Here is a 25,133-nt window from a genome sequence, read left to right as displayed (position 1 = left end):
TGCAAAAGGAGATTAAAGGTACAAAATTCAAGATAAAAGCATAATTCTCAACTGTCTTTCCCATGAAGACAGTCAGAGGCAGCATCATTTCTTACAAATGCAAGGTCACATAAGCAGTTCTTAACATTTTAGAGTTCTAAAATTATGTTAGTATAGATAAGCTCAGAAAAAGCTCTTAACAAATCCGCATCAGGCTCTCATTTAAAGTGCTTTTAGAGTCTTCCACACACAGAAGTTATTAATTATAAATCTTATTACAACTTGGCACCTCTGCAGGAACCAGAGAGCACACCACAGCCCTGCCTTTCTCCTTCAGCATTTTTCTTACTGACGCTGCATATTCACTTTCCTTGGCATGGACCAGTTATTATCTTCTTGTTTATTTACAAACTAAAAGTGAATATGAAAAAACTTGCTTAAATCTTTTGAACAAGAGTGAACTGTATATGTTCCTAGGCGGAAACATGGTGTAAAAGAGAGTGACAGTAGCCCAAAGGGTCAGAACCCACAGCTTGTTTACTTGGGAAGAATTACAGCAGGGTGAAGTGGTTAAGGATAAACACTTGTTGGTGGCAAGACAGTCACAAATGACCATGGCATCTTAGACATGCACACAAATCATTAATTCCAAAATACTCAAAATATTATCATTTTTCCAAATATGAAATCTGCCTGTTTTCTTTGTGGTTTCCTGCTATGCCTTTTCAACTGCAAGCATGGAGCACTGTGTCCCCGGCCGTGAGAGGGGGCAGAGCCGTGGCACTGATGGGCAGGTGTGTTCTTCGGACCAGCAGAGGGCAGTGGCACCTTATTCTGCCTAGATTCCATCAGGGCTTCAGAAAGGAATGCAAAAATGGAACTTTGCAGTCTGGCTGGGCTAGAAAGTGGGTGGTGAGCTGAATGCTGCATGTCCTCACTGTACACTTGAGAGACCATATAAAGAAAATGGATTTACCCAAGGTCACCCAGCAAGATGGGTAGAAGAGAAAGGAATAGAAATAAGGGATTCCATTATTCTCCATCATTTTTTTTTAGGTACAAAAATTAAGATATTTCACAAAACAAAGGCATGGTATAATTGAAAAATGCAATGAGACTATTTAGGGGTTTCAGATTCAGTATATCCTGTTATAGTAGTAGTTGTTTTAGGAAATAAAGAAAATAAGCTTCTGTGGATAAACTATCTTCCAATTTTAACCACTTCTTTGGTTTGAAGAAAAAACTTTCCCAAGATGTTTCTCATAATGGCCCGCACCCCAGCTTCATGAGCTTTATTGCATAAGGAGACTCAGTCTACATGCAGCATGAGGAGCAATGGTGGTAGGGAATGCTCCTGTCAAATGACATCTCTCCCTCCAATGTTGGCAAAAGTATTTATCTTACATTTCATAATGATTCTTATGATTCTGTCCTAAAGAAAGAAGTAATATTTTGCCATGCAACTTTATGAAGTCAACACAGTCTTAAAAGAATGTTTAAGAATGTGTTAACTTCTTTCCTTATCTAGAAGAAATAGCTTCAAATGTACTAGATTAAGCAATGCCATTCATTTTCCATAGAACATTGAAAGGAAACCCAGCATGGGACAGGATATGGAGAATAAACTCATGGGCTCACCAACAAGCAGGCCAGATTCAAATGCAAATAAGTGGACACAAATAATCTCAGAGATGAGTTGGGCAAGGGAAAGGTTAACATATTGGTGTGAGAGGCCTGTCTACGGCTAGACATGTTTGCTCTCCAGGCCCAAGGCTCCAATTAAGGAGCTCAGAGACAAATCAGATTTCAGGGGGAAAAGCTAGCTGGTGGGATTGATTCCATCCCAATATATAAAAAGCCAGGGGCTGTTAAGACGGAAACATCTGGATGGACGACTAAACACAGGCTTTGTAGGCAACAAGGCTGGCAGGGGGTTAGTGAAGGACGACCAAATAACTGAACAGCAGGCTGTGTGGGGTGACCAGGCCAGTGGGGTGGGGGACAATTGGGGGTGACTAGGCCGGCAGGAGGGGCAATTGGGGGCAACCAGGGCAGCAGAGGGGAGCAGTTGGGGGCAACCAGGCTGACAGGGGGGGGGGCAATAAGGGGTGACCAAGCTAGAAGGGGGGGCAGTTGGGGGCGGGCGGGTCGGCAAGGGGGGCATTTAGGGGTGATCAGGCAGGCAGGCAGATGAGCAGTTAGGAGCCAGCGGTTCCAGATTGTGAGAGGGATGTCCTGGATTAGAGAGGGCACAAATTTCATGCATTGGGCCTCTAGTAAATATACAATGTTCTTAAAGAATAATGCAGAATACAAAGATTCACTGTGTAAGTTGCTGAATATTTCCTATCCATTCTGGCTCTGGAATACACATGTACCTTATTGTATAGTTCAGGAGTGCTGCCAGCCATCCTTTATGATTCTACACTGGTCCGACCAAGTTTGGATGCTAAGTCACTTTAGGAATTAATTTCTGAGTAATTTCCGATGAACATTGAAAAGTGCTTAGTCTTGAGAGACAAACAAAAGGAAGAAAGAAATAGAAAAAAATATCTATCTACAACCTATATTTGTCAAATCTTAAACATGCTTGCTTTGACTGGAGTCCGCCGTGTACCTGTCTTGATCCCATTTTCCTCCTCTCCTAGAGGAAGCAATGATCCTAAATTAGGTATTTTCATTCCCATTATGTTTTTTATCAGTATATATATTCATAAAGAATATATATAGGGTTATACTGCAGGTTTCATTTACCCCTTATTGAAATTTTTCAAAGTATACAACTTATGTAATTTTAAACTAACCTATGCAATTAATTGGGACAAAACACAACTGGCTCTTTGTAAACACAATTCAGAAGAGGAAGAAGAGAGTGGCCTACAAACAATGTATATTTAGGATAGTGTGTGGATTAGCCCGTGGGATTTAGAGAACAGTGAGTAATCCAATTCGTTAAGCCGAGGAGATAGTGAAAAAGTAAATTTTCCCTGTTCTACTACCTGACACTCTAAGACGGAACAGTGCAAGCAACCTCAAAGTCATCATCTATACCTTTGCTGGGATGCTTAGAAGATACCTTCATTCACCAGTATCAGCCTGCATTCACTCATGTGCCAAGGTCAGTAGTTGGAGTGACAAGGTTGAAGTCCTTCAACCACTTATCTTTCTAGTGATTCTCTGTATTAGTAATATTGAGAGATGAAGGAAAAATCAATTTATTTTTTTGTGTGGTTCAGAAATTAGTAGAAATCAAATACAAGCTTACTGTCAAGTCCTTTGCCTGAGTTTGGTATTCTTGGAAATAAAAGACAGAATCCAAATCCAACCCACCTTGCTTTTCGTAAGGTTTTTAAACTTTGAATAAATGGTACCATATTGTGTTTTATTCTATATGTTGGGTTTTTGACACATTATGTTGCTAGACTTATTCAGGTAAAAATAATAATTATAATAATTTAACCTGTAATGAGCTCTCACTACATGTATTAACTTACTTAGTTCTTATAAAAATCTTATAATCCATTGAGGTAAGTACTGTTATTACCTCTGTTTAGAAGGTGAACAAACTGAGGCACAGAAAAGTTAAGCAATTTGTCCAAGAAAATAGTGCCAGGAGGTGGCAGAATCTGAGCTTGGATTCAAATCCAAGATTAGTTACAGAATTTAGTTTCTTAATCATCATGTGATTTAACTACTGCATGGAATTCCATTGTATGAATATATAACCTTTCCTTATTTCTGTTAATGGACGTTTGTAGAGTTTCCAGCTTTTTGCTCTTATAAACAATTGTGTGTGAACATTATCTCACATGTCAACTGTCTGTCAATTTTAATTATTGGTTGCAGCATCATTTAACAGTTCCTGGAAGTACGTTAGAGGGGACTAAGAAATATGATAATTCCCATTGTTATCTATAGCAATAAACATTTTGGGGATACTGCATGTTGCTTATTTTTTCAATGAGAAATTATTCAATGGAGATTTTTTGCAAATCTATTTTTAAAATTAACAATAATTCTTTCATATAAAATATCTAGTTGATGTTTAAATTTTAATTCTTATAAGTTTTTAAAAAGCTTTTCTGGTTTTTAAATTGTTTTTGTTATTTTTTATAAATAGTTAGTTTGACTTAGGAGGGACTCAAATCAGATCCATATGTCACTATTCATTCATGTTGGTGAGGTCAGTTTTAATCTACATGTTTCTTACCATCTACTGATCTGTCCGCCTGTCTTCCCTGCCCCACTTGCAATCTGTTTGCTGAAGAAACTGAATCATTTGTCCAACAGTTTTCATCAGTCTGGTAGTTGCTAACTGCAACACAGTTAATGCTGCATTTTTTTTTTTTTTTTTTTTAATGTTCTGTATTTACTGCAAATTGGTAGTTGGATCTAGAGCCTTGATCAGATTCAGGCTTGTTTGGCAAGAATACCGAGTCACTTCTGGTTGTCTTTTCTATTGTGATGTTAAAGGTTATTGATGGTCAATGCTCAGATTCATTAATCATTAGGAGTAATAAAATAGTGGTATTTTCATTCTAACATTACTTCTTCACTTATTAACTGGGATATTTCTATAAAGAGAAACTTGCCCTCATCAACTGTATAGGGACCCAAATAGTCTGTATTAGAAAGCAAGATAAATACATGATTTTATTCCTTCATTTATTGGATTTAAAAAAAGTTGTTTTTTTTTTTTAGCATCTATCACAGATGACCAATTAGTTTTTTATTCATATTTTATGAAATCATGGACTTAAAAAATATATTTGATTTAACTATTCTTAAACCTATTTAGAAACAAATAAAAAAAGTCTATCCATACATGTTTATGGGAAACTTATGTTTTTCATTAACTCAATACCAAGCCCTATGATCTACAAAGTGCCTATGATCTTATATGAAAAGACAGGAACTCCACATGTGATGGTGGATGAACCTAATAATGTTGCTTGGAACAGCACTGTAAACTGGCATAACATAATCAGCAAAAAGACTAGTAGATATATAACAAGGTGTTTCTCTGAGCTGTCAGAGCAAAAGGAGCAGCAGGAGAAATGCATTGTGGTCTGGCACAGGAAATGGAGGTATGATATTTGGTGGGTCACAGCTCTCACTATGTGTGCTTGCAAATGACCCAAAAGCTCAACAAAAATGTTTATTACAGCATTATCTTTAATAGCTATGACCCTCTCCAAAGTTACCAATTTTAATGTCTAGCTATAGAGAAGAAAGGTTAAGTACATTGTTAACATAGAAGAAAATTATGTTGCCACTGAAGTGATTAATATGGTGATGTACTGCTGAAACCGGTTTGGCTCAGCGGTAGAGCGTTGGCCTGTGGACTGAAAGGTCCCAGGTTCGATTCCAGTCAAGGGCATGTACGTTGGTTGTGGGCACATCCCCAGTGGGGGGTGTGCAAGAGGCAGCTGGTCGATGTTTCTCTCTCATCGACGTTTCTAGCTCTCTATCTCTCTCCCTTCCTCTCTGTAAAAATCAATAAAATATATTTAAAAAAATAAAAAAATAAATTAAATAAAAAAATATGGTGATGTACTTATGAATGAATTGTTTATGCTACATTTCAAAAACCAAATAAAATATGCTAAGATTATGACTGGAAGTACACAAAATGTGGGAGGAAAAAGGCAAAATGAAAATGAAGTAAAGGTAACAGAATTTTAAAAAAATTTTATTTTAGAGAGAGAGAGGAAGGAATGGAAGGAAATAAGGAAATCAGAGAGAGAGGGGGGGGGGGGAAATAAGTGACCTTTTGGTGCACAGGACAACACTCAACTAATTGAGCCACATCAGCCAGGGAGAATTTTAAGTATTTTGTTTTGCTTCTTCAAAAATAATTTTAAGAGATTTAAAAAAAATTAAATGAAGCAGACTGAATATTCTTTGATCTTTATTTATTTATTTATTTATTTATTTTTTTTTTTTAGAATTTTTAAGGGGAGCTATCATTTTTTTGTTCCCTTCTTTTTTTATTTTATTTTTTTATATATTTTATTGATTTTGTACAGAGAGGAAGGGAGAGAGATAGAGAGTTAGAAACATCGATGAGAGAGAGTCATCGATCGGCTGCCTCTTGCACACCCCCTACTGGGGATGTGCCCGCAACCAAGGTACATGCCCTTGACCGGAATCGAACCCGGGACCCTTCAGTCCCCAAGCCGACGCTCTATCCATTGAGCCAAACCGGTCCCGGCTGAATATTCTTTGATCTTTAAAGCCCACTGAAATGAGAGCAAAGAAATTTTTTTTGGGAAAAAAAGAACAGAATGAGAAAGGAGAGAACACTTAGATGAGCAATGTTGATAAAATTTTAGAAGTCATAAAATGTATTTATAAGCAATAAAAAAAAAACTAAAGATGAGATAAAGCTGGCACCTCACACTACTTAGAGAAAGAAAAGCCCTTTTCACACTTTAAAAGAGGCAGTTTTATGGTAGATGAATTATATCACAATAAAAATAATGAAAACAATTCAAATGTTGATCAACTGGTGAACAAATGTAATTATATATGCACAATGTAGGATTATCTATAATAATAAAAGCATAATATGCTAATTAGACTGGACAGCAAACGACCTTCTGGATGTCATTCCAGATGAAGTTTGAGCTGCGAGGGCCAAACCCCTTGCATGAATTTTGTGCATCAGGCTTCTAGTTCTACCTTATAAAAGAGTAATATGCAAATTAACCATCACTTCACTCAAGCCACACTCACCAGCCAATCAAAGCGAGTATGCAAATTAACCCCAACCAAGATGTCTGCAGACACATAGAGCAGTTGAGAGGCTTGGGTTTCCCTGGCAATGGAAGCTAAGTTGGCCTAGGCCTCCACTCAAGGATACAAAGCTTCAATTATAGAAGATAAATTCCAAGAAAAATGGTGGCAGCCATGGAGCAAGAAAGAGCAGACTAGGGTTGCCCCTGGCAATGGAGGAAGCAAAGCTTTCCACACACCCTGGCCAGCCTAAGCCTCCACTCAAGGCTACAAAATTTCAATTATAGAAGATACATAAAACAAAACAGAAATGGCGGAAGCCAGGGTGAGCAAGAGGCTTGGCTCTGCTCCAGGGTACAAAGTTTCAATTGTAGAAGGTAAATAAATCCCAGATACCAGGGCCTCTGCTTGGGTCACTGGGAACGTTGCTGGCCTGCAAACCACCACAGGCCCCTCACCCAGGCTGCCCCACACCCCAAGGGAATCCCCACCCTGATCCGGGACACCCTTCAGGGCAAACCAGCTGGCCCCCACCCATGCACCAGGCCTCTATCCTATCTAATAAAAGAGTAATATGCAGATTGACCATCACTCCAACACACAAGATGGCTGCCCCCATGTGGCCAAAGGTCCTGTCCCTATGTGGACACAAGATGGCCACTACAAGATGGCCAACAGGGGATGGCAGTTGGGAGGCACCAGGCCTGAAAGTGAGGGCAGTTGAGAGGGATCAGGTCTGCAAGGGAAGGCAGTTGGAGGTGATCAACCCTGCAGGGGAGGGCAGTTAGGGGTGGCCAGGCTGGCAGAGGAGGGATGTTGGGGGCAAACAGGCTGGCAGGGGAGCAGTTAGGCATCAATCAAGCTGGCATGGGAGTGGTTAGGGGGTGATAAGGCTGGTAGGCAGAAGCAGTTAGGGGCAATCAGGAAGGCAGGCAGGCAGGCGAGCAGTTGGGAGCCAGCAGTCCTGGATTGTGACTGGGATCGGGTCTAAACGGGCAGTTTAACATCCCTTGAGGGATCCCAGATTGGAGAGGGTGCAGGCTGGGCTGAGGGACACTCCCCCGCCCTGTGCACGAATTTTGTGCACCGGGCCTCTAGTATGGCAATAAAAAAACATGAGGTATTGATACATACTATACCATGTATGAACTTTGAAAACATTATATGAAGTGAAGGAATCTAAAATGTCCAGAATAGGCAAATCCACTGAGATAGAAAGTAGATTGTTGGCCTAGAACTTGGGAAATGGGGGAAATGGGTGGTGATAGCTGATGGGTATGATGTTTCATTCTGTGATCATGAAAATGCCTTAAAATTGATTATAGTGGAAGGGGATATACTGAAACCCATTAAATTATATACTTAAAATGAATGAATTATATGGTATGTGAATTATATTGTATTTCAATAATATATTTTAAAAGATTAATGATAGGAAAAACTGGGTTGAGAACACTTGGAAACTATGTTATCTTTGTAACTTTTGGTAAATGTCAAAGTACTCTAAAATAAAGGTTTACTTAAAGAAAGGATGGAAAGCTGGTGTGGCCATGCTAATAGAAGATGATTTAGATTTCAAAGCAAAGAATATTACTACAAGTAAAGGTAATGCCATAATGGTAAAGGGTCAATTAATCAAGAAGGCATAAAAATCGTGAGTGTTTCTATACCAAATAAAAGCTCTTCAAAACACATGAATGAGGAGAAACCAAGATGGCGGCATAAGTAGACATCTGAACTTTTTCTGCCTATCATCAAATACTTGTAAAAATGTGAGAGCTCAAATGTGAACATATATATATACACACACAAACATGTATCACTTATTAAACCTGAGTCACTTACTTGTTTGAAGTACAGGCTCATTAAGTGAAGAGAAACCTCAGAGAAAATTTAATTTTTCCATTGACACATGGGGGATGCTAAGACACACAGAAGTAAAGGAACATAACCAAAGTCACAGAGCCAGTTAGAGCAGTGCTGGAACCAGAGAGCAATGTTTTATAAGGTACTAACTAACTTGGCAATATCCTTTCTTTCTTGACTTCCTGAGTATTAGTCACTTGTGTGGATGCCACCCTGCAGGGGAAAAAGCCAAATGCTCTGTGTGCTGAACATACTCTGCTTTCTCACTGCCATGACATTGGTTAAGCTATTTCTTCCACTTGGAATATCGCCTTTCAATTTCTAATGGTTAAAATCGTACACATTCTACAAGGGCCAATTCAAACGCTAAATCCTTCGAAATGTCTCCTCTGGTTGTTCCCTCTCCATTTTCTATCTGTTTTAATACGACTGTGTCCCCCTAAACTTCATATGTTGAAGCCCCAACCCCCAACGTGGTTGTATTTGAAGAAAGTAATTAAAGTTAAATAAGGACAGAAGGGTGGGGCTCTGATTTGATAGGATTAGTCCCTTATAAAGAGAGATACCAGACAGCAGGCACTCCTTGCCAACTCCTCCTCTTCGAGAGCATATATGCAAATGAGGAAGAGAGATGTGAAGACACAGCAAGAAGGTAGTTGCAAGCCAAGAAAGAGAGTCCTTACCAGAAACCAAGTTGGATGGAACACTGATCTTGCATCTCTAGCCTCCGGAACCATGAGGAAATAAATGTCTGTTGTTAAGCTAGCCAATCTATGGATTTTTGTTATGGCAGTCCAAGCAGACTAAGGTACATCATATATAGGACTCTGTTTATGCTTCTTCAATAATTATTTCATTCTGTTTTTAAATTTAGGATTATGTTTGCTCACGAATGTGCTGAAATGACCTCTCAGAATTATATAAGATAGAGCAGCTTTGGATAGATTTCAGTTGCCAATGTGGTAAATATAACAGCAATAAAGGGATTTGTATTATAACAAAAGTGATCAAGGTAGAGAAGGGTTTTTAAAATAATATTATACTGTTACATAAGACATTGTATTATATTAAATCAGCTCCTATATTATTCCTATTTTTGCATGCTGATTAAGAGATGGTAATAAATACTTATTAAAAGACTAACAATTTATTAGGTTCTAAAAGTGAAGCATTAAAATATAATCAATTAAACATAAATAATTAATTTTTTTGTGTACATATGGTCTCTCTCCTAATAGCCTTTGATGGCAGAGACCATGTCTGGCACATCTTGGCATCAGCTCAAATGTCTAGAGTATCTTAAGTATGGATGGATATTGGAGACACATAAAATGCTTGTTGAATTCTAAAATGGTTAATTGCATATTTTCCAAGGGTTTCCCTTCTAACATTACAATTTTTATTCTAATTTTATTAGCAGGAAACATCACCCAAGAGTATACTACAACAATCTCATTTCTCACAGTCATTCCAGATGGTTCTCTGACTCCTGGTAATCCCCTGCCATCAATACTGAAGCATTCCTCTGACAGAGGTCTCCCCCTCCCCTGCTTTCATTTCCCCAATTCTTAAATCTCCCCTGAAAGTGATGTTCTTTATGTCTCGCACATCATGTGAAAATCTATCAGTGACAAACAGGGACAATGGCAAAGCTGCAGAAATTGAAAACAGACTTCATGAGTTAGGGACAAGATGTTTCCTTTAGACATAAAGGGAATTTGCTGAGTCACAGAGTCTAGTATTTATAGCACCACACAATTTATTTTCTGCTGTAATAACTTATTCTGTAATTCAGCAGCTCCTCCACAAGTCTCCATCAAAACCATGATTTCTAAAAAATGCTAACAATGCTGACTAATAAGAAGGAAACAGCACTACCTAAGCAAAATGAAACTAGAAGAGTAATCTATTTATAAAGTGTTCTTTAGGGACAAGTTGTTAATAAAATCTTTGCTTTTGCTACCCATAAAGAGTCATGAGTTCGCATTTTCCATTCTTTCCTAAATATGTTATCAAGATGTATCTCACTGAAGGTTTTCTAAGTCCTATCCCTTAGGCCTTTCCCCACTATATCACACAATAAGAATTCACAACCAGAAGAAGCTAAAAGCTACAGCTTGTAAAGCTGGCATCCTATTCACTCCATCTGGCTACAGATATGTTTTGTTTTGGTTGTCTAGGGTTTTTAAAAGATTAAGGCAACATTTAAAAATGAAGACAACCTATATAATAAAAGGCTAATATGCAAATTGTCCCTTTAGGAGTTCAATTGCTCACTATGACGTGAGCTGACCACCAGAGGGTGGCATGGAACATGGCAGGCAACCAAGGGACAGTGGCGCTGAGGGAGCAAGGGAAGGAGAAGGTGGGGAGGCTAAGAGTCAGGGGACCTGATCAGCCCTGATTGCCCACCAGGGCTAAGGGCCCTACCCATGCATGAATTTCATGTACTGGGCCTCTAGTCTATACGAATAAAAGAGTAATACGCTAATTAGACCGAGAGACCTTCCGGATGTCCTTCTGAACAAAGCCATGGTGGTGGAGCCGAGGTAGAGGCAGTTAGGGTTGTTCAGGCCAGGAGGGGAGGGCAGGGCAGTTGGGAGTGATCAGGCCAATGGGGGCAGGGAGTTGCAGGCAAGCAGGCTGGCGGGGGGGGGGGGGCAGTTAGGGACAATCAGGTTGGCGGGGAGGGGGTTTGGGTGTGAGTAGGTTGGTGAGGGGGCAGTTAGGGGCAAGAAGGCTGGCAGGGGGACAGCTAGGGACAAGCAGGCTGGAAGGCAGAGTGGTTAGGGGTGATTAGGCAGGCAGGCCAGAGGTTAGAAACCAGCAGTTCTGGATTGTGAGAGGGATGTCTGACTGCCCACAGGGATCGGGCCTAAACCGGCAGTTAGAAATCCCCTGAAGGGTCCCAAGATTGGAGAGGATGCAGGCCAGGCTGAGGAAGCCCCCCACCCCGTGCACAAATTTCTTGCAATGGGACACTACCATATAAAAGCTAAGTTTCCAGCTTCTCTTAAAAAATTGAGATGTGTTAACAGTATTCCTGCATCCCTGCCTGGTGACCCCACCACATTGCTGCTCTTCGTTTGGCCTGCTTGGCTCATCTGCATTCTTTTGTTTGGGGTCAGAAGGCATTTAGTTTGTAACCCTTGCTAAAAGCAGATCATACTACAGATAACATTCTGTGTGGATCTCCTCTTGAGAACTCAAATCAACACCTGACTATTGTGTTAGTCTACAAAGTGGCCTCTGTCCCTCCGACCTCTCAGTCCTCCCCAACATCTACCCTGCTGTATATTTCTGGAACATAATCACGTCACTGCTTGTTCCTACTGTATATTTCTGGAACATAATCACGTCACTGCCTGTTCCAGAATATGCTATTGCATGCTTGTGAGTGTTGAGAATAATATTAGTCTAAACTCCTTAACATGACTTCAAGGCATTCTGCAATTTGAATCTAAATTACCTTCCACAACTAATGACTAAGTAGACTGAGACTATCCTAAAAGGAAGTGTCAAGGGGACTGCTAATGATGTTCTACCCTTTCCAACATTTTAATCAATGATGTGAATAATTTGTCTGATCCATCCTGTGAGAAGCTTGTCTTAATCCTTTTACCACCATTGGCAAGTGCTCACCAAGGAAACAAAAAGATCTGGGATCAATGGTGTTTTAAGATTATGCACATGTCAGTCATAAGTAAACATAAAGATCCTAAAGTTCCGTTGCCTTTTATAGCATAGTAAGCATTCCTAAAACATTTTTGTATAAAGAACCTCAGTTTTGCAAGACCAAGAAGAAAAACAGGATGATGGATAAAAGATATAAATGAATCAAAGCAATGATTTTTTTTTTTGGCAAAAATTTGAGGATTATTGAGATGAAAAAAATAGTTTAGCATTACAATTCTAATGCAAACAAAATTTGAGGGCTCTAGGTAGGAAACTATTAATGAATGAATTTGTGTTACTCCATGATTAAAAATACTTTCCTTTTAAAGAATTGCAGAATTGAATCACTGATTAAATAAAATAAGATCCACATTTGTAGAGGAGGCTCTCTGCACAGCACTGGCACCAAAAGATAAATTATACTATAACCACATTTTCCAGAGCACTGAGGTGTACTCGGCACACTGCTGGGAGCTGGGTGGTAATTCTCAAATGTACGGTCACGTACAAGGTTTCAAAACACTGGGATGGAGCCACTGAAACAGCATGTAGCTATGCTAGAAAACCAAGTAACTGACAATTGTGACCCAGCATTCCACTAGAGAGAGAGTTATGCTGTAAAAAATGTAAAATGTACTAATTCCAAAAAAGGTGATATAGTCCAGATAACTTTTTTTTTACTCAATCCTTCCACAGGATTCACATTCCAGTCCTGGTGGACCCATCTCTCATGATAACACTTTGCATGGGCACGCCCAGATGTCAGCTGCAGTGTGCTTCCCAGAAGTCATGTCAGTTTCAGTTAACTTTTTTGGATGGGAAAGATAACAGATTTTAGCTTTGGCCAAATGTAGTCTCTGCTCACTGATTAAATAAATAAATTCGTTTTGTAAGAAATAAAGACATAAAACAAAATGTGTTCTTTCCTAGTGACACCATAGAACTTTATAAAATAATGAGTCAAGCCCTAACTGGTTTTGCTAAGTGGTTAGAGCATCAGCCGTTGGACTGAAGGGTCTCAGGTTTGATCCCAGTCAAGGGCATGTACCTGAGTTGCAGGCTTGATCCTGGTCCCAATCAGGGCGTGTTCGGGAAACAACTAATCAATGTATCTCTCACATATCGATATTTCTCTCTCTCTCTCTCCCCTCCTCCATTCTACTCTAAAAATCAATGGAAAATATGTCCTCGGGTGAGAATTAATAATAAAAAAAAAATGAGTCAAGTCATCAAACATGCAATTGGGAAATCAATCACTCAGCACAGAGATAAAAACAACAGCCATCCCAATACAAATAAATATCTCCTTAACTCAAGAGACAGCAAAAATGTAAATGGCAGCCAGAGGACACTTCAGAAAGAGCAATCTAGGACTTGCTCTTCATTATTTGTTAACCTATGAGAATTCTGAATTAGCACCTTTGTTATTTTATAGAAAATTTTCCACAAAATTCGCAGGTATTGGATGAAGCCAATAAAATTTTGATTGAAACCATGTGGAAGAACAAGAATTATGAATGGGGACACAGTATCTTGAATTGCAGAAGTTGTAAAATTGCATAACTTCAGATGTTGTAATATGTGAAGTAATTTAGCATGGCACCATTGATTAGCACTTCCAGATAGATGTCTTATTTTTGTGAAACTTTTAATACAGTTCTTAAAAAAAAAATATATATATATATATATATATATATATATATATATATATATATATATATTTCAGAGAGGAAGATAGAAAGATCAATGGTGAGGAGAATCATTGATCAGTGGCCTCCTGTGAACCCCTCAGTAGGGACTGGGGTTTGTGCCCCACTGGGAATTGAACTGCAATCTCATGGTTTACAGGTCGATGCCACACTGGACAGGCTATAGTATGTATGTATGTATGTATGTAGTATGTATGTATGTATTTATTTATTTATGAGAGGAAGAAGGAAGGAAGGAACAAAGAAAGAGAGAAATATCAATTTTATTGATTTTTAAAAGAGAGATAGGAAGGGAAAGAGATAGAAACATCATTTATGCATCATATAGCAACTCCCACTACTATCATCATTACTATCCTTGCAGCATCTTATACATAGTAAGTACTTAATAAATGACTGCTGAAGTAATTGACTCAAAATGAATTACAAATCTATTGGGAAAGATGTGCAGCTCCTTGTCTCTAAGAGTATGACCAGATCCAACTGTATAAAAATATAACAAGAACTCTTGCCACCCACTCCCTTTAAACAATAGGGGCTGCACTCACATAGCTGCGATTCCTTAAATGCCTTAAGTTAGACACTGGGCTCAATTTATTGCCACTTCCATTACTCCAGGACCAGAGTGAAGGGGGAGGTAAGGAGCCAATGTCGTCTTATGCCTTTGAGAACAGTCAATTTTTTTAAAAATGTATGTATTTTTTTATTGATTTCAGAGAGGAAGGGAGAGGGAGAGAAGACTGCAGCTCATGTGGTGGCACAAGCTCCCTATAAAAGGCACAGGGCCTCTTCCTCCCACAAGACTATTACAGTCATTAGTTATTTAAAGAAGACAGAAATTTAATTGATCTCTATTTTAAAATGAGTATAATTAAAAATTTCCCCTAAATGTATCTTAAATATAAATCAGTGTTATTTGAATCATTCACAAAGTCTAGGAAGGTCAGTATTAAGTAGTTCTAATAGAAAAGTAGGTAAAGATTTGATTGCACTAAAATCAGTTAACTCCACACAAGAAAAATTTTATTTCATAACCTGAATTAATCATGAGGGGAACCTGGTATTAAACAATGGATGGCTCGGAACTCAGTTCCTCTTTGGAAATCAGCTCACAGTCTTGGTGATGCTTGTGGTGACTGGGCATCATCCATTACCCCAATATTCCTTATGAAGTACAGCTCAGCACATGTCAATAATGCAACATATTATTATATGTTACATCAGATATTACATATAATATATGATACTAATATATTATTAAAAAGAATGAAAAGGCCTTTGGAGGGTTAAGAAGTAAAAATGGTTTTGAATATGGTTTACTTTTTTCACTCTGATAATATCTTTGGGGGTAAAAATGTTGTTTAAAAAATTTCATAGTGAATTCTGTATACAAATCGAAACTATAAAGTATTAGAAAATTCATGAAGGGAAAAGTTATTTCATGAGCTTACACCTTGTTTTCTGAAGCCTAGATATCAGAGTTTTAGATAAGCTCAAATCTTAGATGAGAAGAAATCAGACCATGTCTTAAGAACTAAAAGAACCCCCATGCTTATATTAATATCTAAAAAGTGTAAATAATAATAGTTATTAAACCATTCATATAAAGCATTTAGCATAGTTCTAGTATGTCAGATGTATTCAATAAAAGTATTATTATTAATTTCTTTCTATGGCAAATACCCATAATACCAAGCAGTTATTCTATCTAATAAGAGCTTAATATGCAAATTGATCATAACTCCAAGACACAAGATGGCAGAACCCATGTGATCAAAGATGGTCACCCCCATGTGGACACAAGATGGCCACCTCAAGATGGCTGGCAGGGGAGGGAAGTTGGGAGGGACCAGGCCTCTAGGTGAGTTACAGCTGAAGGGAACCCAGGCCTGCAGGGGAAGGCAGTTGCAGGTGACCAGGCCGGCAAGGTAGGGCAGTTAGGGGCAACCAGGCCTGCAAAGGATGTCAGTTAGGGTGACCAGGCCAGCAGGGGAGCAGATAGATGTTGATCAGGCTGGCAGGGAAGTGGTTAGGGGGTGATCAGGCTGGTAAGCTGAAATGGTTAGGGATAATCAGACAGACAGGCAGGCCAGTGGTTGGGAGACAGCAGTTCTGGATTGTGAGAGGGATGTCAGACTGCCCGTTTAGGCCTGATCCCACTAGGATGGGGCCTAAACGGGCAGTCAGACTTCCCTTGATTGGAGAGGATGCAGGCTGGGCTGAGGGACCCCCCATCCAACCCCATGCATGAATTTTGTGCACCAGGCTTCTAGTATTAAAATAAACATTAATATATTAATAATTGTCATAGTCACATGACAATTTATAGATAGGTTCTTATGGATGTCACTATTCCTAATTGGGCTGTAGAGACTTTGGGAAAATACAATTGCTTCTGTAGTTTGATCTATATCACATGCAACACAAGAGGCTATATGTTACCTTTGGTTTGGTGTGAACCATATTAAACAAATTAGCCAGTATTATTGGGGAAACTAAGTTGGGTAAAAGAAAGCAATTACACACCATCATGATACAGGATCTTTTCAAAAAAATTTTTTAAATGGTGCTCAATCCATTCCACATACATATTTTAAATCTGCATTTATAAATCTTCTTTTAAAAATAGGCTGCTGCTCAAAGCACTTATGAAAAATTTCTAGAATTTAGCTGAGGACTTTATGTAACCAAGATTCTGGTATTTTCTTAGTATATAAACCATCCTTTACAATAATTGTACTCATACCATGTTCTCTCAATTTCTTAGTATAGAGACACTATTTCCCCTTGAGGCATCAAATTCCAGAACACAAAAACAAATATTAAAAACTAAGAAGAGAGTGAAGTCAGACTATCTTCCTGCCAGCATCTGGTTTGATTGCCACATTGAATGGTAATTTGTCCTTCAAACTCCTTTCTGTTATACACTAATCTAGAAGAAATGGTAGGACCCTCCTCCAAGGTGGATATTTCTCAGAGAATAATTGGGGTTAACAGTTTTGATTGGAAATTGATAATAAATCTTGAGGTTGAAGGTTAATGGTTGGTAACAAATTATTTTTTGTGACTAACAATTTCCTTATAACATTAATAAATTGATTTGTGTAGTTTTCATGTATATTAATGTTGAAGGATGCTCTAAGACTGGCTGAAGCAGAAATAACAGAAAGAGGGCTCTGAAAAGGAAGAAAAGAGGAGAGAACAAGAAATGAGCCCAGGAAAACATGGAAAACAGTCTAATGGAGAAAGCTTTAAATATTAAGTATTACTAAATAGCCTGATGATAATTTATAAATCTTGTTTTTGCTATCTAAACTATTTTTTTAAAAGTATGAGTGTAGAAGTAAAACCCCCTAGCTATATATACATTATTAAAATTCCTTAATGAGGCACACAACGCCATGCATGGTCTAGCCACATTCTACTTTTTTTTCCTGCCTCCGCCTCCAGCCACAATTCCAGATTCCTGGTGTCTTCTCTGTCTGGAATATATTTGCCTTCCCTGCCTACCCACTCCCCATCTCATCCCCCCATAAAACAAATGCCTATTTATCTTTCAAGGCACAAATGTGACAATTTCTTTGCAGTGTTCTTCGTTGTGCCAGGAATTAAAAATATATTATATCTGTTTTTGAACACTTAAGTTGTAATTTATTTTACTAAACTATCTTTTCTGTAAGTATGTGGACTCCTCAAGGGCAGAGACCCTGACTCGTTCAATGCCAATTGAACTGAATTATGCTAAGTTTCTTTTGGAAAAGAGAATGGAGTTGGAATATTTTTGGAATAGAGTTGGAGTAGGCTGCCTTCTTTTCTGAAGAATAAACTAAAGGGCCCAAACCTTTGACCATAACATGAAAGAAGTTGAAAAGCCCAGAAAAATATTTAACAAATACTTGAATTCTTCACTGAAAAACACAATAATAGTTAATATCTATTCTAGAGCTTTGGAGTAAATCATTTTTTTAAAAATATATTTTATTGATTTTGTACAGAGAGGAAGGGAGAGAGATAGAGCGGCGTTTTTCAACAGCTGTTCCGCGGCACACTAGTGTGCCGCGAGATGTTGCCTGGTGTGCCGTAGGTGCAGACAAGACAAGAATTTTATAATTTTTCACTATTTTGTTTACTTAATATTTCATAATAAAGTAATTATAAAATACTTTCTTTGTGTTTATTTGATTCCTATTCAAGAGAATTACTTTATATATAGTCAATATAGGCACAGAGTTAAATTTTTTTAACATTTTCTAATGGTGGTGTGCCTCGTGATTTTTTTCATGAAACAAGTGTGCCTTTGCCCAAAAAAGGTTGAAAAACACTGAGATAGAGAGTCAGAAACATCGATGAGAGAGAGTCATTGATCAGCTGCCTCCTGCACACCCCCCACCGGGGATATGCCCGCAACCAAAGTACATGCCCTTGACCAGAATCGAACCCGGGTCCCTTCAGTCCCCAAGCCGACGCTCTATCCATTGAGCCAAACCGGTCTCGGCGGAGTAAATCATTTTATAGCTGCCTTATAGCACTAGTTTAAACAGTGAACACAAACTAATATTAATGATAACAGCAACTCTAAACCAATTATAATAATTCAGTTTCTCAGAAGCATTATTAGAATGGAGCAGGCTCTAAAGCTGGAAAGAAAAAGCTAGGGAAGCAAGAAGAGGCTGTGATGAAACGGAGGAGGAGAAAGGAATGGAATGCTAAGTTGTACTAAAGAACAAGAAAATAAATGAAGGAAGGAAATAAAAGCAAGACGCTATTCCTCTGGCCATTCTAAAGTTCTGCTGTGCCAGAGGCATCTGCAAGAACAAGCACATTTATCTCTTTTCCAGGCCAAATCTGGATTCAGCCCACTGTTGATGCCTGTCTTCACTCTCAAACATTTTTCTGCTGACTTATTTTTAAGATTAGTATTTGATTTTACAGCACACACACACAAAAAGATGAAAAAAGATTCTCCTTTTTTTGTGTGTGTGCCAAAAATGTAATCCTTTGAGACCTTTTGTAGCAAATACAATGTATCCAGATCATTAAGTCTAAGAACAATAAAATTCTTTTCCTATTCTGTGGAATTTTAGGAAACTCTCTTATTATTTATTACTAAGTAGCATTCACAATATCATAAATATGATACTAGCTATCATTATTATTTCTATCACCTTTCTCTGGACTTTTTATACCATGTTCTGTTAGATACACAGGCTTACACAAGAAAGACACAGATAAATACTAGTAGATTTTAGTTTGCTCATTTTGGAGGGCAGGGCTGCGACAGAATTATTCTAGAGCCTGGTGGCAGGAAGGTCATCGCTCAGGAAATGGCTCAGGAAATCCTGTGGTTCTCCCTGCTTTAATGTTTACTTTCTACTTCTTTGATTAGCTAAGCTAATTTACACAAATGACTTTTTACAGGTAGTGACCAATTTATTTTCTTAGTGTACCACCCTGAATATATCTACAATAACCTGGTCTTAAGTTTTATTTACATGTAAAATATATATATTTCTTCAAACTGGAAATGCTTTACATTTCACATTTTTCCTAATGTAGTTATGAAAATACAATTAGTTTAATTATGTATTATATTTTGAATTAGATACAAGTTGAAACAAAACAGAAGGTGACCTAAGCACTCTTGGGGGTGGAAAATTCTTAATTAGTAATTAGTAGTTCTAAGGAAATTATCTACCAACAAGGCAAACATCAAATATATTATGCTCAGCCCTGGCCAGTGTAGCTCAGTTAGTTGGAGCATCATCCCATATACCAAAAGGTGGTATGTTTGATTCCTGATCAGGGCCCATATCTACGTTGTGGATTTGATCTCTGGTCCAGGCACATATGGATGGTGACTAATCAATGTTCTCTCTCACATTGATGTTTTTCTCTTTCTCTCTCCCTCACCTCCCTCCAACACACCCACCTCCTCCTTTTAAAATCAATGGGCGTACCCTCGGGTGAGGAATAAAATACATATACTGCTAAGTAAAAGATGGCAGACATAAAGAAATGTTATATGATTCCAGTTATATAAAATGTCCAGAAAAAGCAAATTTATAGAGACAAAAGGTATATTATATTAGTGGTTGCCTAGGAACAGGAGTAATCCTGACAATTTGAAACTGGCTGTTAAGGCACCATCTTCAAGAAAGGCTTCATAGTTAAAGAAGCATGAATTATATACAACTTATTAAAAGTAGAGAAAAGTGAGAAGGAACAGTAGGGGAAAATACCATAACAAATTCCCAAGGATCTAAGATAGATCATGTTATAAGTGGAACATCTTTTATGATAAATAAATCTCTAAAAGATTTATATCTCATCTGAGCCAATGAAATGGTCTGCTCTTATAAGAATGGTAAGGATATGTATATGATCTTTTCATTAAAAAGAAAATATACCCGCAGTCATTAAAAAGAAATAGGTATATGTGCTATGTACCTATTTAGGTATATGGAAAGGTCTACAAGATGTACTATTCAGTGAAAAAAGCAAGGTAGGAAAATGGTGTGAATGGTTTGATAACTCTAGTTTTAAAAAAAATGTAATTTTTATCTGTATATTCTGGCAAAAATGCACAATTTTCCCCACCCAGGAAGAAATCAACCATCAGAGGAAATGGGACAGAAGTGGAAAAGGGAAATTTCATTTTGCACTTTGTATTATCTGAATTTTCTAACCATGTATATGTATTACTTTTATTTTAGAAAATGCCCATTTGGTTGATGTAATTACTTATTATATTAGAAAGAGTAATATAAGCTCCTACTGGCCATGAAAATAATTTATTGACTGCTGCTCACTATATATTGCCTGGCATAATAATTCTGTATGTTGAGATCCGTAATAAGCTTTTGCAACATTGAAAAAACATACTAATAAATGTTATTAAAATATTTTTAAAGTACGTTTTAAAAAGATAAGCAGCTGAGTCCAATCTCTGAAGTCAGGCTGAGCAGGAGCCAGTTATTGTTACTGGCTGAGCAGTATGTGAACGGCTCATTTGCAATTGGTGGCCAGGATAATGCACTTTATGTCTACAGATTTTCCTGAATTAAAAAATGCATATGACCCAAAAATAATTTCCCATAAGACAGAAATTTAGAAAGCATCTAAGAATCGGTATGATCCACCCATCCCTTCCCACACCCTCCCGTGTCAGTTATCAATGCAGAGCTCTTTTCTCCAAATCTACCTTTCTTTACTGTTTGTGGTACAGGAGCGGGACCTGCCAATAGTCCTCCTTTGCCAGCGGTTCGCTTATGCCAGTACTGGGCAGTGAAGCGAAGTCTGAGTGGTGTGCTTTTTCCTTCTGGCTCCTCTGACATGCACCCAGAAGTGCTCTCCACTCAGCGAATTCCAATGGTATCCCAAAGAGTGGCTTCCTGTGAAGTCTCACTGGTACCCTACTCTGGATTCCTAGCAAGTCTTGCCAGAACTCCAGTAGGCAGTTTCCTGCTTGCCAGCCGTGGTCTGTGGCACCTCCAGGAATGTCCATGCCATCCACTGGCTGCAGTGGCACCTCTCCAACAGTGTCTGACTCTCAGGTTTGTGGGGGAAGGGCCCTCTTCCAAGTTTTCTCCTTCCGGTGGACTCTGCCTGAGCCTAGAGGTATCAGCTGCTCCCTTTACCTGCTATGCTTGTATTCTATAGAATTCTCTTTAATTCTTAGTAGTTAATCCTATTGCTACTTAATAAAATGTAATTTATTTAATTAAATTTTTCCTGCTCATTTTACTGGTGTTTCTGATTCCTGACTGGACCTTAACTAATTCACACCTAAAACAAATCAAGCCAAACCAAACCAAACCAAATTAACCCAAGTCAACAACAAAGAATTAAATTGGTAAGGCCACTCTTAAAACATACATCTGTATGTTAGATTTGATAATACAGAGAAACACCATGGCATTTAGCCCAACTTGTTAACTGATTGCATTAACAACTCCCATAAAACTAAAAGAGACAGTGTTTTGTGAGGTGTAAATGAAGCTAAGCTAAAACTGTATCGTTCAGAATTCTCTTCCCTCTATGGTTCCAGAGAAAGTTGTCCAAGATTGGGAAGGCAAAAATGAAGCAGCAGCCATACATCTGGAGGTCAGTATAGGATGCAGGTGCTCTGTAGCTCACAGACTTTGTGACTGATCTGCTGGTTCATCTTGTGGAGAAGGAACTAAGCTCCTAGCTCTTCCAGTTCCTGCCGGACCTCTTCCTTCAGCCTCTCCTAGTCCAGGGCCAGGTGCATGCACAACTCCATGGCCAACAGTGCTACTTCTCTTGCAGGTCACCTGCACTGTCGAGGTGGGAGGAAGTAAGAGGTAGACACAGATTCCAGTCTGTCATGGCAAAAAAGTCCTGTGTCATGTCCAGCTGTTTTTCCTGACTGCTGCCCCGATGACCTATAGAGACATCAGTCCCAGAAGCAGTCCCTAATTCAAAGACTTCCATAAGCTTTTCCCACAGCTTCTGTAACACTGTAAGAGCTGGTCCCAATAATAAATTCCTTACTTCATACCACTATGGTGTTTCAGGGTCAAACCCTTACTAATATACATTATAAAACGGTTAAATAATTCAACCGAAAAAAAATAATTGTGTCACTTGAGCAGTTGGGTTCCTACTATCAATTCTTATTTTCCCTAGGTTTCTCCTTATTTATTTATGTACAATATCTAGGTTATAAAATAGCTTAGATGTTGAAGTGGGAAATTTTTTAAAATGTCATTTTCTTTAACAAATGCCCATGTGAGCACTCCTAAATGCTATGAAGCTAATTAGATGTAGGATGAAGTGATCTAGTTACTCTGAGACACAGACACAAATTTCCTAGGTAGCTTAGGATGCAGGAGAACCTAGCCTATTTTTGTGACAGTGTTCTCCATGCCAGCAGAGGAATGAGATAAAAAAAACTAAGAACTTAAGCTGAGCAAAAGGTGATGTCCAAATTCCAGCAATGTCATTAGTTCCACACCCACATTCATTTGTTGACATTTTTGCGGTTTAGCCTTGTTTCCTGATCATGCTCAGTGTGACTTCCCAGTTCTCAGAAGTGTGAACTTCATAAATTCCACTTTCAGTTTTAGAAGAGGGCAAGTAGGAAAAAGAGAGATAGATATTCCGTGCTTGGCAGCAGAGAAAGAGCTCTTGATTAGGGAGAACTTTGGGTTAAGACCTTTAACTCCAAGACTGTGGACATACTATTTGAAATAGTTTTTAGAAAACTGGTCTTATCAATAAATATTTTTTAAGCACCTACTAGCTACTAGGAAAGTGGCTAGGCCTCATCAGTTAGAAATGGTGGATGAAACAGAAAGGACAGGCAGAACAAAAAGAGTAAGACTACTGCTAGCATTGAGGGGCATGATCATTTCATGGCGAGGACTCTACCTGAGGCCTCAATACCTGGATATTTAATAAACTCATGAAAATATGGAGTCCCTTAAGCTGGAAGTCCTTCCATGTTCCCTGTCGAAGTCCCAAAGCTACTGTGTACAGCTCAGCAGTGAGTCAGCCTGGAGGCTACAGGCATGCTGTTTTCCATTGCACATCTCAGAAGGATGTATTACATGTGCTGTGCAGTGTAGTTATTTAAATTCTTTTTTAAAAAACTCTATTTTATTGATTTTTTACAGAGAGGATGAGAGAGGGATAGAGAGTTAGAAACATCGATGAGACAGAAACATCGATCAGCTGCCTCTTGTACACCTCCTACTGGGGATGCACACCCCCTACTGGGGATGTGCTCGCAATCAAGGTACATGCCCTTGCCCGGAATCAAACCTGGGACCTTTCTGTCCGCAGGCCGACGCTCAATCCACTGAGCCAAACCAGTTTCGGCTATTTAAATTCTTATAGGTTCTCCACAGGAAAAGAGAGAATAAAAAGAGCTTGCTGAATTTATTTGTCATAAAACTAACTTCTTTATGAAAAGACATGGATAGGAGAAATGTAATAAATGTAAATGGCAGAATCATGAGATTCACTAAACATCCCAGAAAATTCTCATAAGGTTCATAGAAATTGCCAATGAAATTAAACTCTAATTTCTATCCCTATAGATTTAGTTCATTCGTTCATTTGTTCATTTATTCATTCAACAAATATTTACTGATTGACATTAGACTATTACATCAGGTAAGACAGATAATATCCCAACCTCAGGGACTTTACCTTCTGCGGTAGGGGAAAACACTCAAAAGTAAACAAATACATACATAATTTCAGTTGTTATAAAGTGCTATAAAAAGTGAAGCAGGGATGAAATGGGTGGTTCTGTTTTAGATGATTTAGTATTATAGATTAAAATTTCTACAAAAAGTATACAATAAATGTTATAACAAATATAACCACAGATATGTCTTAGACATACTGGATTCATGTACTGAATACCTTTATATAAATCATAATGAGCTTACATATATATAAATCATAATGAAACTTACCCTATAGAAAGCACTGGTCAAAGGGAGTAATGCTGCAGCAATGTTATACTCTTCTAAACTTGAACAATCCTTAGACAAAACAAAGAGAAATAAGTATTAATTAGCACATTATTGGGAATTATAAACATATGGAAACAAAAATCTGGGATATATTGTTTACTATCCTAAGGGGTTCTTTTATTCCAAATCGTTACTAAGATGTACTAAGGTAAATTTTTTTTTTTGGGGGGGTACTGTCTCTGAAGCATACTCTTTTAGAAATGAGATAAAAATACATTTGAGAAAGATATTTTGATATGCTCATGATGAATAGCTAGTTTTACTTACCTGTTTTCCAAAAACTGTGGAGAAGTATGTAATGCATAGAGAACAGTTTTTGGAAGAGGTTTTGATACAATTTACTACTGCCTTTCACTGAATCTAAGATACACCTTTTTCATATTTTAACTTCTCTGAAACTGGAATGTATTTTATAATTAATCAGAATTTTTTTTCTCTGAAGAAAAAATACAAAGAGTATTTTCTTATTGATCAGGCAAGAAATACCACTGATGCTAAAATCCATTGGATGGAATGTTGTTGGAATAGTCAGAAAATCTTAGTGATAATGTGAAATGGTATAAAAATAGTATGGTAATTTCTCAAAATTGAAAAATAGAATTATCATATGATCCAACAATTCTACTTCTGAGTATATACCCCAAATAGTGGTGACTTG

At 38.1% G+C, this 25,133-nt stretch overlaps 1 protein-coding gene across 2 annotated transcripts in view; it reads right to left on the bottom strand.

Annotated features, from left to right (window-relative positions):
- Positions 1-25,133, bottom strand: part of SBF2 (SET binding factor 2) — a 307,688-nt gene that overhangs the window by 74,896 nt on the left and 207,659 nt on the right. For both annotated transcript variants that reach the window (XM_036428329.2, XM_036428330.2), the window contains exon 17: positions 24,416-24,484. In XM_036428329.2, coding sequence (XP_036284222.1) covers positions 24,416-24,484 — 69 coding nt within the window. The remainder of the gene's footprint in view (positions 1-24,415; positions 24,485-25,133) is intronic.

This window comes from Pipistrellus kuhlii, unplaced genomic scaffold (genome assembly GCF_014108245.1).
Source record: "Pipistrellus kuhlii isolate mPipKuh1 unplaced genomic scaffold, mPipKuh1.p scaffold_m20_p_9, whole genome shotgun sequence".
Classification (NCBI taxonomy): Eukaryota; Metazoa; Chordata; class Mammalia; order Chiroptera; family Vespertilionidae; genus Pipistrellus; species Pipistrellus kuhlii.
Note: the sequence above shows the minus strand (reverse complement) of the source record. Positions and strands in the feature narration are given on the sequence as shown.